At 49.4% G+C, this 13,398-nt stretch overlaps 1 protein-coding gene across 2 annotated transcripts in view; it reads right to left on the bottom strand.

Moving 5' to 3' along the window:
* The window catches only part of FAM221A (family with sequence similarity 221 member A), a 133,348-nt gene that overhangs the window by 24,543 nt on the left and 95,407 nt on the right, over positions 1 to 13,398 (bottom strand). For both annotated transcript variants that reach the window (XM_030201862.1, XM_030201871.1), the window contains exon 6: positions 3,361 to 3,449. In XM_030201862.1, the coding sequence (XP_030057722.1) occupies positions 3,361 to 3,449 (89 nt within the window). The remainder of the gene's footprint in view (positions 1 to 3,360; positions 3,450 to 13,398) is intronic.

Here is a 13,398-nt window from a genome sequence, read left to right as displayed (position 1 = left end):
ACTTACAAGATAGCGAGTTGTCCTCTCTGAGTCACCAGCAGCAGTGACTGTTAGATGAGCCAGTTACCCCTAAGGAAATTCAAGAGGCTATTAAAAGCCTACCATCGAGCAAGTCGCCTGGTCTGGATGGATTGCCTAATGAGTTTTATAAGCAGTTTGCACCCGAGTTAGCCCCCCCTCTTAGCTGACTTGTTTAACCAGGTGGGAAAAGGTGGGTCCTTGCCTCTGTCTATGATGGAGGCTTGGATAGCGGTACTACCCAAGCCTGGAAAAGATCATTTGGACTGTGGATCCTACAGACCTATATCAGTGTTAAATGCTGACGTAAAAATCTTGGCTAAGGTATTAGCCAAACGATTGGCACCAATTCTTCCAGTGCTCATCCATCCAGATCAGGTGGGCTTTGTCTTGCACCGGAAAGCAATGGACAATATCAGAAGGGTGGTAGACCTTATGTACCTGGCAAAGAGAACCCAGAAACCGTTATGTCTCTTGAGTCTGGACGCAGAAAAAGCCTTTGATCGGGTTCACTGGCCCTTTATGCATAGAGCCCTTGAGACGATGGGGTTTGGATTACAGTTTAGGAGATGGATTCAGGCTTTTTATGAATCCCCAAGGGCATGTGTCCGGGTCAACGGAAGCAATTCAGACTTATTTACGCTCTATAGAGGAACTAGACAGGGATGCCCTCTTTCACCTTTGTTGTTCGCTATGGTGATGGAGCCCTTTGCGGCCAGGTTGCGCCTGGACCCCAATATCTCAGGAGTTAGAGTAGCAGACAGAGTTCATAAACTGGCCCTTTCTGCGGATGATGTCCTACTGTTTGTTACTCGCCCACTGACCACATTCCCGCATTTAGAGCGATTGATAGAAGAATATTCTGCTGTGTCTGGCTTTAAAGTCAACATGGCTAAATCTGAAGCCCTAAATGTAACCCTTCCAGAGGAGGTGGTGGGCTCTTTAAAGATCTCTTCTCCTTTTCGATGGGCTCATAAACAACTTAGATACTTGGGGGTGAACTTGACTAGGACATTCTCTGAGCTGTTTAATGCAAATTATAAGGGGCTAGGCAAAATTATCAGGGCTGATTTAGAGCGCTGGGGGAACATGCAATTTTCATGGTTTGGGAGAATAGCTATTCTTAAAATGAATATTCTGCCTCGGTTGTTATATCTTTTCCAGGTGCTGCCTGTGATGATCCCCAGGCGATTTATAGCATCCTTACAAGACATACTTGTGCGGTTCCTCTGGGCAGGAAAGCGTCCAAGGCTAGCTAGATCACTGTTATACAGGGATAGGAAAAGAGGTGGGCTGGGGGTACCCAATCTCGCTTGGTACTATAGAGCGGCACAGGGGAAGGCAGCACTTGAATGGCACCAAGAATACCCAGATAGACAATGGGTACAAATAGAACAACACTCACTGGGTGACACACCGTTGAGCGCACTAATATGGTTACCTAGGCCATTTAGACGTAAGGGAGAGGGAACTTGCTCCTCAGTGGAGGTAACACTTTATTATTGGGACAGAATGTTTCCCAAGAAACAATGCATCTTGACCCAGAGTACCCCAATAGCATATAACCCATTATTCCTGCCTGGTACTATAAAGGGGACATTCACAAAATGGCATGGAGCTGGGGTGCGGACCTGGGGACAGATGTTTGAAGCTGACTCCATGCTGTCTTTTAAGGCTCTGAAGGATAGATACCCAGAGGTAGAGGGGGATGAATTCGCCTATTGTCAAGTGGCCCACTTCTTGCAAACTAAAGCGGTGCGACAGGTGATGTCGCGAAAGAAACTTGGTCTGGAGGAGATATGTGGGAAACTTACGTCCTCCTGTGGCCTGATTGGTTATCTTTATCAGAACATAGGTCACCATTCATCTTATAATGGAGTACACAGAAGAGGTTGGGAGAGGGAACTAGGTATACATTTGGAGGAGTCCGAGTGGGAGAGTATTGAGACAAAAGTAGTGAGGCTATCGACGCATGTCCCCCTGCAGGAGAACGCAGTGAAGGTGCTGTATAGGTGGTACCTCACACTGGCCCGGTTGCAGAGGATCTTTCCAGATGCGGTGGATGGGTGCTGGCGACGCTGTGGTCAAAGGGCTTGTTCTTCATATTGTCTAAGAAACATGGATCATGTGTGTTGGAGCTGCAAAAAAATTAAGGCTTACTGGAGGGCGATTCATTTTCGGTTACAGAAATGGCTGGGGTGCAAGATGCCACTGAGTCCGTTGGTGTTCCTGTTTTCAACCAGGATTGCTGGTTTCTCATCTGCCCAACAGTCACTGGTAAATCAGGTGGTGGGCACTGCTAGGGTGGTCGTGGCTTCCCACTGGCGGAGAGAGGGGTGCCCCCACTAACAAAATGGCTCCATAAATTGAGGTATGTGAGAGAGATGGAGAGATTGATTGCCGAGCGCAAGCACCAGTTGGGTACTTGGCAGTCGGTATGGCAATATATTCCTCCTGACACTCTGTAATTACGGGCCATACGCTCAGAGAGTGTTCTGCATGACCATAGCTAGCCGTGTCTTATGGGAGAGAGAGGGGGGTGGGAGGGGGCAGGGACTGGGTGGGGAACTATTATATTCTGTAAAAAACTCCAAAAAATTATTGAAGTTTGGTAATGTAACTGTAGGCCAGTTGATACTGTTACCTGTTACAATATAGGCAGTACTATTAGACTTCTTGTATATGTAATGCAGAAGTGCTTGCCTGTTGCTTGTATTATGTAAATTTTGTTCTGGTTCACTGATAATAAAGACTTCTTGCAAATAAAAAAAAAACAGTTGCAGCAGGCTAAAAAATTCAGATATTTAGAAGCAGTGATACTGCAGTGATGGTTTCTTTTACAAAGCAGTGCGATTCCTGATGCAGCAAATGAGAAGCCCATTCAATTCCTATGGGCTACCTCTCATTTGCCACATGGAAATCGCTAGCGTGGCTTTGTAAAAGAAGCCCAGAGTGTCCAATGCTGTCTGAGTAGCACTTAAAACAGCCTTTTTGCATCCTAAGTTATCCAGATAGTTATGCAGGTAGCACCACTGAAAACCACCGCTATTCAGATAACTGATCTCTGCTCCAACTCTGTTCCTGGACCGCTTTAGTACTGTCTGGATGGTGCCTTGGTGGTATTCAAAGATAATGATACTATACAGATGGGGCTGCTGAATATCTTTCTCAGTAGAATTTATCCAAGTGGCAAGTGCTGCTACCCGGAAAAATCTTTTCAATATTGACTTCATTATGTAAGACATTTTCTTGTTATATTTTATGGATATTTACTGGTTCAGGATGCCTTAAAAAAACAATGGAATTAGAGCAATTTCTACACTGCATAATAGAGCAACTTACTCGCTCCTGGTATCGCCTTTCAAAATAAGCCATGTCATCTTCTTCTGATGACTTTAATTGTGCAACTTGTGTTGTTATGTCAGAAGAACCTACATAAATACAAGAGAAAATATAATAAGTTACTGATAAAGGAATCTAATGTAGTCTCCAAAGCCAATATATATGAACATCTTTGGTCATTTGGTCGCTTTTTATGTTAAGTACATTTAGGGGTTCTTTTATTAAGCTGTGACAAAAAATGGCCTTAGCCCACCCTTACACAGATCTTTCCCGCACGCTAAGGCCATTTTTACTGCAGCCGGAAAATGGCCAATTTTCTTTAACGGTCATGCACTAATGTTGCCATTAGTGAACAGCCATTAACAAATATTAGTGAATGAGCCCTTACTGCAACCCATTTTGTAGGCAATAAGGGCCCATGCGCTAATTTCGTTTTAATTAGTTGGCATGCAGTAATGTGGCTGCACTAATTTGTGCTGTCATACCCACTCTCTGCCTCCAGACACACCACCTTGGATAAAAATCTAGGAATCTTTTTAGCATGTGGTTTTTGTGCATACATTGGGATTTTACCACAGGATGCTTCAGCATGGTAAGCCCTTTTAAAACGTGGTAAGCGTGCACTGGCACTTACCACAACTTAGTAAAAGGACCCCTTGATAAATTTCCTGAAATTAAAGAAGACAAATGCTATAAAAGTATGGTGTTTCTTAGACAATATGAAGAACATTTTTTGGTAAGATTAGAAGACAATATCATAGTGATGTAGATGGTAGACTTGATAAAGCATTTCACAGCAGGAGGTACAAAAACTTTCATAACGTTTAGCATCTTGAGAATATGTGTAAATAAAGGTTGATAAAATCAATTATATAACTGTACAAATACATAAACTTTTTTTAATGGATTAGCAAATCTGTTTCTTGACTAGCTAATGGGAACTAACAAGCCCTAGTCAAAAAATGAGCAGCATAGAGCAAAAGATGACATTGCTTGAACATTCATATGAATAATAGAGTACTGTATATAGACTGTGTGAACGGGAAGGGAGAAAGAAAAGTGGCAGTCAAGAAAAAGTTAAAAAACCTCTGTTAAGACCTTCTTACTGGTATGGGAATGTTCATCATTCTAACTTCAATTCCTTGACGTCTAGGCCATACTGTTCTGTACCCTCCTACCAGCAGATGGGGGTAGAGAAAAAGCTGCTCTTACCAGTGACCTCACTGGTATGACCTAGTGGTGCTGAGCAGAAAGATCCAGTATTTTCTCTACCTCTAGAAGATGGTAGGTACTGCTGACCTAGCTCCCCGCTTTGAGGGCCAAGGATACACCACGGCGTCCACGGCAGCCCAGGAACGGAAATTCTCCATAGCAACAAAAAAGTTTGCAAGAGCCATCGAACGTGCGGGAGGCGCGCATGCACGGCCATCTTCCCGCCCATCGCGCGAGAACCCCGATCAGTTAGATAAGAAAGCAATAACAAGGAGAAGGACAACTCCAAAAGGGGAGGTGGGCGGGTATGTGAGAACAAACAGCCTGCTGTCCTCGGAGAATACCTGCTACAGGTATGTATCTTCGCTTTCTCCGAGGACAGGCTGCTTGTTCTCACGACTGGGATATCCCTAGCACCCAGGCTCACTCAAAACAACAAAGAAAGGTCAATTGGGCCTTGCAACGGCGAGGACATAACAAGGATTGACCTACGAACTAGAAAATCTAACTGAGAGAGCAGCCTGGAACAGAATAAAAATGGGCCTAGGGGGGTGGAGTTGGATTCTAAACCTCGAACAGATTCTGCAGCACCAACTGCCCAAACCGACTTTTGCATCGGGTATCCTGCTGAAGGCAGTAGTGAGATGTGAATGTGTGGATTGAAGACCACGTCGCAGCCTTGCAAATCTCTTCAATGGAGGCTGACTTCAAGTGAGCCACCGACACTGTCATGGCTCTAACACTATGAGCCGTGACATGACCCTCAAGATTCAGCCCAGCTTGGGCATAATTGAAGGAAATGCAATCTGCTAGCCAATTAGAGATGGTGCGTTTCCCGACTGCGACTCCTCTTCTGTTGGGATCAAAAGAAACAAACATTTGGGCGGACTGTCTGAAGGGGCTTGTCCGCTCCACGTAAAAGGCCAATGCTCTCTTGCAGTCCAAGGTGTGCAACAGACGTTCAGCAAGGTGGGTATGAGGACGGGGAAAAAATGTTGGCAAGACAATGACTGGTTCAGATGAAACTCCGACACCACCTTCGGCAAGAACTTAGGGTGGGTGCAGAGAACTACTCTGTTATGATGAAACTTGAGATAAGGAGCATGCACTACCAAGGCTTGAAGCTCACTGACTCTACGAGCTGAAGTAACAGCCACCAAGAAAATGACCTTCCAGGTCAAGTACTTCAGATGGCAGGTATTCAGTGGCTCAAAAGGAGGTTTCATCAGCTGGGTGAGAACGACGTTGAGATCCCATGACACTGGTAGAGGTTTGACAGGGGGCTTTGACAAAAGCAAACCTCTCATGAAGCGAACAACTAAAGGCTGTCCAGAGATCAGCTTACCTTCCACACGACAATGAAAAGCACTGATTGCGCTAAGGTGAACTCTTACAGAGTTGGTCTTGAGACCAGATTTTGACAAGTGCAGAAGTTATTCAAGCAGAGTCTGTGTAGGACAAGAACGAGGATCTAGGGCCTGGCTGTCACACCAGATGGCAAACCTCCTCCATTTGAAAAAATAACACTTCTTCGTAGAATCTTTCCTGGAAGCAAGCAAGACTTGGGAGACACCCTCTGAAAGACCCAAGGAGGCGAATTCTATGCTCTCAACATCCAGGCCATAAGAGCCAAAGACTGGAGGTTGGGATGCAGAAGCGCCCCCTCGTTCTGAGTTATGAGGGTTGCAAAACACTCCAATCTCCATGGTTCCTCGAAAGACAACTCCAGAAGAAGAGGGAACCAAATCTGACGCAGCCAGAAGGGAGCGATCAAAATCATGGTTCCGCGGTCTTGCTTGAGTTTCAGCAAAGTCTTCCCCACCAGAGGTATGGGAGGATATGCATACAGAAGGCCTGCTCCCCAATGGAGGAGAAAGGCATCTGACGCTAGTCTGCCATGGGCCTGAAGCCTGGAACAGAACTGAGGGACCTTGTGATTGATCTGAGTGGCAAAAAGATACACCGAGGGGGTGCCCCACGCTCGGAAGATCTTGCGAACCACACCCGAGTTGAGCGACCACTCGTGAGGTTGCATGATCCTGCTCAATCTGTCAGCCAGACTGTTGTTTATGCCTGCCAGATACGTGGCTTGAAGAACCATGCCGTGACGGCGAGCCCAAAGCCACATCCTGACGTCTTCCCGACACAGGGGGCGAGAGCCGGTGCCCCCATGCTTGCTGATGTATTACATCGCAACCTGATTGTCTGTCTGAATTTGGATAATTTGATAGGACAGCCGATCTCTGAAAGTCTTTAGAGTGTTCCAGACAGCTCGCAACTCCAGAAGATTGATCTGAAGACCTTTTTCCTGGAGAGACCAAAGTCCTTGAGTGTGAAGCCCATTGACATGGGCTCCCCAGCCCAGGAAGGATGCATCCGTTGTCAGTAGTTTTTGTGGCTGAGGAATTTGAAAAGGACGTCCCAAGGTCAAATTGGATCGAATTGTCCACAATTGAAGGGAATTGTGAAAATCGGTGGAGAGCTGGATTGCATCCTCTAGATCCCCTGCAGCTTGATACCACTGGGAAGCTAGGGTCCATTGAGCTGATCTCATGTGAAGATGGGCCATGGGTGTCACATGAACTGTGGAGGCCATATGGCCTAGAAGTCTCAACATCTGCCGAGCTATGATCTGCTGAGACGCTCAGACCCAAGAAACAATTGTCTGCCCTTGCTTCGGGGAGGTAGGCCTGAGCCGTCTTTGTCCAGCAGAGCGCCTATGAATTTTAGTTGTTGAACTGGAAGAAGATGGGACTTTGGGTAATTTATAACAAACCCGAGTAGCTCCAGGAGTTGAATAGTCATCTGCATGGACTGCTGAGCTCCTGCCATGGAAGTGCTCTTCACCAGCCAATCGTCGAGATAAGGGAAGACATGTACTCCCAGCTTACATAGAGACGCTGCCACTACCGCCAGGCATTTGGTGAACACCCGGGGTGCGGAGGCAAGCCCAAAGGGCAGTACACAATACTGAAAGCGCTGTGTCCCCAGACGGAATCGACGATACTGCCTGTGAGCTGGCAGTATCGGGATGTGCGTTGTAAAGAGTATGTAGAAAGGGCTAGGGAACTAAAAGGGAAAAGGAGAGGAAGGAACTACAACTCCCAACATGCCCCAAAGGAACCCTGGGATAGGCAAGAGTACCCCCGTTACCGGCAGGCTTTTCCCAAGAAAGACCTCGACATGAGAAACTACGACTCCCAGCAGGCCCCAAGGGAACCCGGGGATAGGAGAGAGTACGTGCATTCCGGGGAGTCACCAGAAGAGGGCCGCAGGGGAGTGAGTAAAGCCAATTCTCCAACCTGGGGGGGGGATGGTGGAACAAGTGGCTGGAGAAAGAAAAGACACCAAAGAATCTTAATGAGGAAAAGGGGCAGCAGCTGGAGAGAGGGCGGGGTGCAGAGAATATGGATTGGGCTCCTGAGGAGGGAGGAGACAGAGAGGAGCCTTGCCCGATGGAGCTGACTGAACCTGAGAACGCCTTGGAAGAGCCGATGGACTGTGCAGCTCTGGCTCAGCGAAGGCCAGAGAAACCGCGGGGCCAAACCGGGTCAGCGGGAGGAGGTCAGGAGAGAGTGTGACTGACCAAGAGGGTGGGACCCTAGGCTTTGAGCCCGCGCAGAGCCATTGTTCGTAGAGAGCGAGAGAGATAGAGAGAGAGAAAAGACTGTTGCTTATTTTTCTCCAGCTAAGGAAAGACTGCACTGTGGACATTTATACTGTGTTTTTTTTTGCACCAACTACTGGGACTAAGAGGAGCCCAGGGGAGTTACTATAACTCATAGGGCGTCACGGGTCGGGAACTAACCAGGGAGCCAGGAGCTGGCCATGACTCTCATTGGTTTTTTTTGTTGTTCCGAACCTCGGACTTTTTTTGTTTTGGGTGATCCCAGAGCTACTTACCTTTGGGAAGCTTAAAAAGGCAAGAAGTTGGTTGCTGTGTTTTTTTTTGTTTTGGCAATGCTCCAGGAGAAAAGAGGGAGAGGGGAAGTAACTGCTGAAGCCTGGACTGTGTAACTGATCGGCTTGCAAAGAGGGAGAGGGGAAGTAGCTGCTGAAGCCTGGACTGTGTAACTGATCGGCTTGCAAAGAGGGAGAGGGGAAGTAGCTGCTGAAACATGGACTGTGTAACTGACCGGCTTGAAAAGAGGGGAAGGGTGGTATGCCGTAAGAGGAAATAAAGGCTGAAAGGCGGAGGGATTAACCTCCTATGCAATAAAAGGCTGTCCTGTGGATTTTCTTTTTTGCTTGTCTTGGCCTCCTCGAGCGACAGGTCCGCACATTGATCCCACTTCTGACACCAATTGTAAGTTTGCTCCTCCTTCTCTCGTCTGGTACAGCTCCAAAAACAAAAAAAAAACCCCAACCTCCGGGGCCGGTCACTTTAACAAAAGAAAATCCACAGGACAGCCTTTTATTGCATAGGAGGTTAATCCCTCCGCCTTTCAGCCTTTATTTCCTCTTACGGCATACCACCCTTCCCCTCTTTTCAAGCCGATCAGTTACACAGTCCATGTTTCAGCAGCTACTTCCCCTCTCCCTCTTTGCAAGCCGATCAGTTACACAGTCCAGACTTCAGCAGCTACTTCCCCTCTCCCTCTTTGCAAGCCGATCAGTTACACAGTCCAGGCTTCAGCAGTTACTTCCCCTCTCCCTCTTTTCTCCTGGAGCATTGCCAAAACAAAAAAAAATACAGCAACCAACTTCTTGCCTTTTTAAGCTTCCCAAAGGTAAGTAGCTCTGGGATCACCCAAAACAAAAAAAGTCCGAGGTTCGGAACAACAAAAAAAAACAATGAGAGTCATGGCCAGCTCCTGGCTCCCTGGTTAGTTCCCGACCCGTGACGCCCTACGAGTTATAGTAACTCCCTGGGCTCCTCTTAGTCCCAGTAGTTGGTGCAAAAAAAAACACAGTATAAATGTCCACAGTGCAGTCTTTCCTTAGCTGGAGAAAAATAAGCAACAGTCTTTTCTCTCTCTCTATCTCTCTCGCTCTCTACGAACAATGGCTCTGCGCGGGCTCAAAGCCTAGGGTCCCACCCTCTTGGTCAGTCACACTCTCTCCTGACCTCCTCCCGCTGACCCGGTTTGGCCCCGCGGTTTCTCTGGCCTTCGCTGAGCCAGAGCTGCACAGTCCATCGGCTCTTCCAAGGCGTTCTCAGGTTCAGTCAGCTCCATCGGGCAAGGCTCCTCTCTGTCTCCTCCCTCCTCAGGAGCCCAATCCATATTCTCTGCACCCCGCCCTCTCTCCAGCTGCTGCCCCTTTTCCTCATTAAGATTCTTTGGTGTCTTTTCTTTCTCCAGCCACTTGTTCCACCATCCCCCCCCCCCCCCCCCCCCCCCAGGTTGGAGAATTGGCTTTACTCACTCCCCTGCGGCCCTCTTCTGGTGACTCCCCGGAATGCACGTACTCTCTCCTATCCCCGGGTTCCCTTGGGGCCTGCTGGGAGTCGTAGTTTCTCATGTCGAGGTCTTTCTTGGGAAAAGCCTGCCGGTAACGGGGGTACTCTTGCCTATCCCAGGGTTCCTTTGGGGCATGTTGGGAGTTGTAGTTCCTTCCTCTCCTTTTCCCTTTTAGTTCCCTAGCCCTTTCTACATACTCTTTACAGCGTGTAAGCATCCTTCAAGTCCAGAGAGCATAGCCAATCGTTTTCCTGAATCATGGGAAGAAGGGTGCCCAGGGAAAGCATCCTGAACTTTTCTCGAATCAGATATTTGTTGAGGGCCCTCAGGTCTAGGATGGGACGCATCCCCCCTGTTTTATTTTGCACATGGAAGTACCTGGAATAGAACCCCAGCCCTTCTTGCCCCGGTGGAACGGGCTCAACCGCATTGGTGCTGAGAAGGGCGGAGAGTTCCTCTGCAAGTACCTGCCTGTGCTGGAAGCTGAAGGACTGAGCTCCCGGTGAACAATTTGGAGGATTGGAGATCAAATTGAGGGAGTATCCTAGTCGGACTATTTGGAGAACCCATTGATCGGAGGTTACAAGAAGGCACCGCTGGTGAAAAAAGTTTAACCTCCCTCCGACCAGTAGATCGTCTGGCACAGACACTTTTATGTCGGCTATGCTCGCCTGGAGCCAGTCAAAAGCCCATCCCTTGCTTTTGTTGGGGAGCTGCAGGGGCCTGTTAAGGCGCACGCTGTTGACGTGAAAGAGCGAACTGGGGTTTAGCCTGAGCAGGCTGGTGGAAAGGAGGATTGTAGCTGCGCTTATTATAAACGTAGGGAGCATTCTTCCGACCCCCGTAAAAACGTCTACCTGAAGAGGTAGATGCTGAAGGCGTCCGGTGGGAGAGTATATTGAATGCGGTTTCCCGCTGATGGAGCTGTTCTACCACCTGCTCAACCTTCTTGCCAAAAATATTATCCCCCCGGCAAGGAGCGTCTGCAATCCGCTGCTGGACTCGATTCTCCAGGTCAGAAGCATGCAGCCATGAGAGTCTGCGCATCACTATACCTTGAGCAGCGGCCCCGGACTCAACATCAAAAGTGTCATAAGCACCCCTGGACAGGAATTTACGACACGCCTTCAGCAGCCTGACCACCTCCTGAAAAGGTTTGGCCTGCTCCGAAGGGAGCTGATCGACCAAGTCCGCCAGTTGCTTCACATTATTCCGCATATGGATGCTCGTGTAGAGCTGGTAGGACTGGATCTTGGCCACGAGCATAGCAGAATGATAGGCCTTCCTCCCAAAATAGTCCAGAGTTCTAGACTCCCGCCCCGGGGGCGCCGAGGCGTAATCCCTAGAACTCTTGGCCCTTTTGATAGCGGAATCCACAACTGCAGAGTCATGAGGCAACTGGGTCTTCATCAACTCCGGGTCTCCGTGAATCCGATACTGGGACTCAGCTTTTTTAGGGATGGTGGGATTAGTTAATGGTTTCATCCAGTTCGCCATCAATGTCTGCTTAAGGACATTATGTAGGGGAACAGTGGATGACTCCTTAGGTGATGAAGGATAGTCCAGGAGCTCGAACATCTGAGCCCTGGGCTCATCCTCAGTGACCACTGGGAAGGGAATGGCCGTAGACATTTCCCGGACAAAAGACGAGAAAGTCAAACTCTCGGGGGGAGAAAGCTTTCTCTCTGGCGAAGGAATAGGATCAGAAGGAAGACCACAAGACTCCTCATCCGAGAAATATCTTGGGTCTTCCTCTGCCTCCCATGAGGCCTCTTCCTCGGTATCAGACACGATCTCTCTGACCGCAGTCTGAAGCCGGGCCCGTCTCGATGCCGAGGAGCGATGCCCTCGATGACGGTGTTGAGAAGTGGACTCCCGTGCCGACGGCGATGAAGCTCCCTCCACCGACATCAATGGGGAATCCACTCGGGTGGCAGCTGGCGCCGACACCGCAAGCAGTACCAATGCCGAGGGCCTCACCACGGACAGAGAGCCAGCCGCCGCATCTGTCGACGGTACCATAGGCGCAAGTACCCCCGGTACCGAAGCAGACGGTCGCAGCAGCCTTTTCAGGATCCCTGGAAGAATGGCTTTGAGGCGCTCGTCAAGAGTGGCTGACGAGAAAAGCTGGGGAGTCGGTGCAGGAGTCGAAGCCCGAATCTGCTGAGGAGGCCGAGGCGGTACCGGGCTGTCCGGAGAAGTGTGCATCGACACCTCCTGGATGGAAGGTGAGCGGTCCTCCCGGTGTCGACGCTTCACGGGTGCTGAATCCTTCGGCGTCCCAGAGCTCTCGGTACTGTGACAGGAGGGCGACTGATGTCGGTGCTTCTTTGCCTTCGCTCGAAGCACGGTCTCGGTACCCCCCGGTACCGACCAGGAAGACGTTGAATCCAAACGTCTTCTCGGGGTCGAGTCCGAAGATGGTCGGTTCCAATGGGCCTGCACCGCAGGAGCCCTCGAGGCAGGTGGAGACCCACTCAATGGCCCACTGCTGCCAACGTGAGATGGTCTCTGGACAGCCATTACCTGCGCTCCGGACGTCGATGCACTCACCAGTGCCGACATCGACACAGCCGCTGACGAACTCGGTACTGCTGCCGACGCCGAAGAACCAGGTGAAGCGTGGAACAGATGCTCTCACTGAGCTAATCTCGACGCTTGTGTCTGCTTTTTAAGGCCACGACACAAAGTACAAGTGTCGGGGCGATGACTCGCCCCAAGACACTGAATACACGAAGCGTGTGGATCAGTGACTGAGATTGCCTGGCTGCACCGAGTGCACTTCTTGAAGCCGCTGGCAATCTTCGATGACATCGACGGAAAAATCGCGGCGGCGAAATCAAAAGACGCGATGGCGCCACAAAAGGGGAAAAACAAAACCCCGTACAAGAGAACAAGAAAAAAAAAAAAACGGTAAATTGCAAGGGCTCTCTCCTGAGGCGCAGAGCGACCGTAAAACAGCCACCCTGACCATGGAAAAAAAGAGACTGAGGGACACGTTCGCGCAATGGGCGGGAAGACGGTCACGCATGTGCGGTGCGTACACTCGTGTGCACGAGGGCTCTAGCAAGCTTTGTTGCTAGGATAATTTCTGGACCTGGGGCTGCCGTCGGACGTCAACCCATCAGTGAGAACAAGCAGCCTGCTTGTCCTCGGAGAAGTCAGAGTTCGCCGGGTTTGAGATGGCCGGCATCGGTTTCCGGCCATAATGGAAAATAATGCTGGCGATCTCAAACCTGGCCAAATCCAAGGCATTTGGTCGTGGGAGGAGCCAGCATTTGTAGTGCACTGGTCCCCCTGACATGCCAGGACACCAACCGGGCACCCTAGGGGACACTTCTAAAAATTAAAAATAAAAATAGCTCCCAGGTGCATAGCTCCCTTACCTTGGGTGCTGAGCCCCCCAAATCCCACTCCCCACAAC

This window comes from Microcaecilia unicolor, chromosome 1 (genome assembly GCF_901765095.1).
Source record: "Microcaecilia unicolor chromosome 1, aMicUni1.1, whole genome shotgun sequence".
Classification (NCBI taxonomy): domain Eukaryota; kingdom Metazoa; phylum Chordata; class Amphibia; order Gymnophiona; family Siphonopidae; genus Microcaecilia; species Microcaecilia unicolor.
Note: the sequence above shows the minus strand (reverse complement) of the source record. Positions and strands in the feature narration are given on the sequence as shown.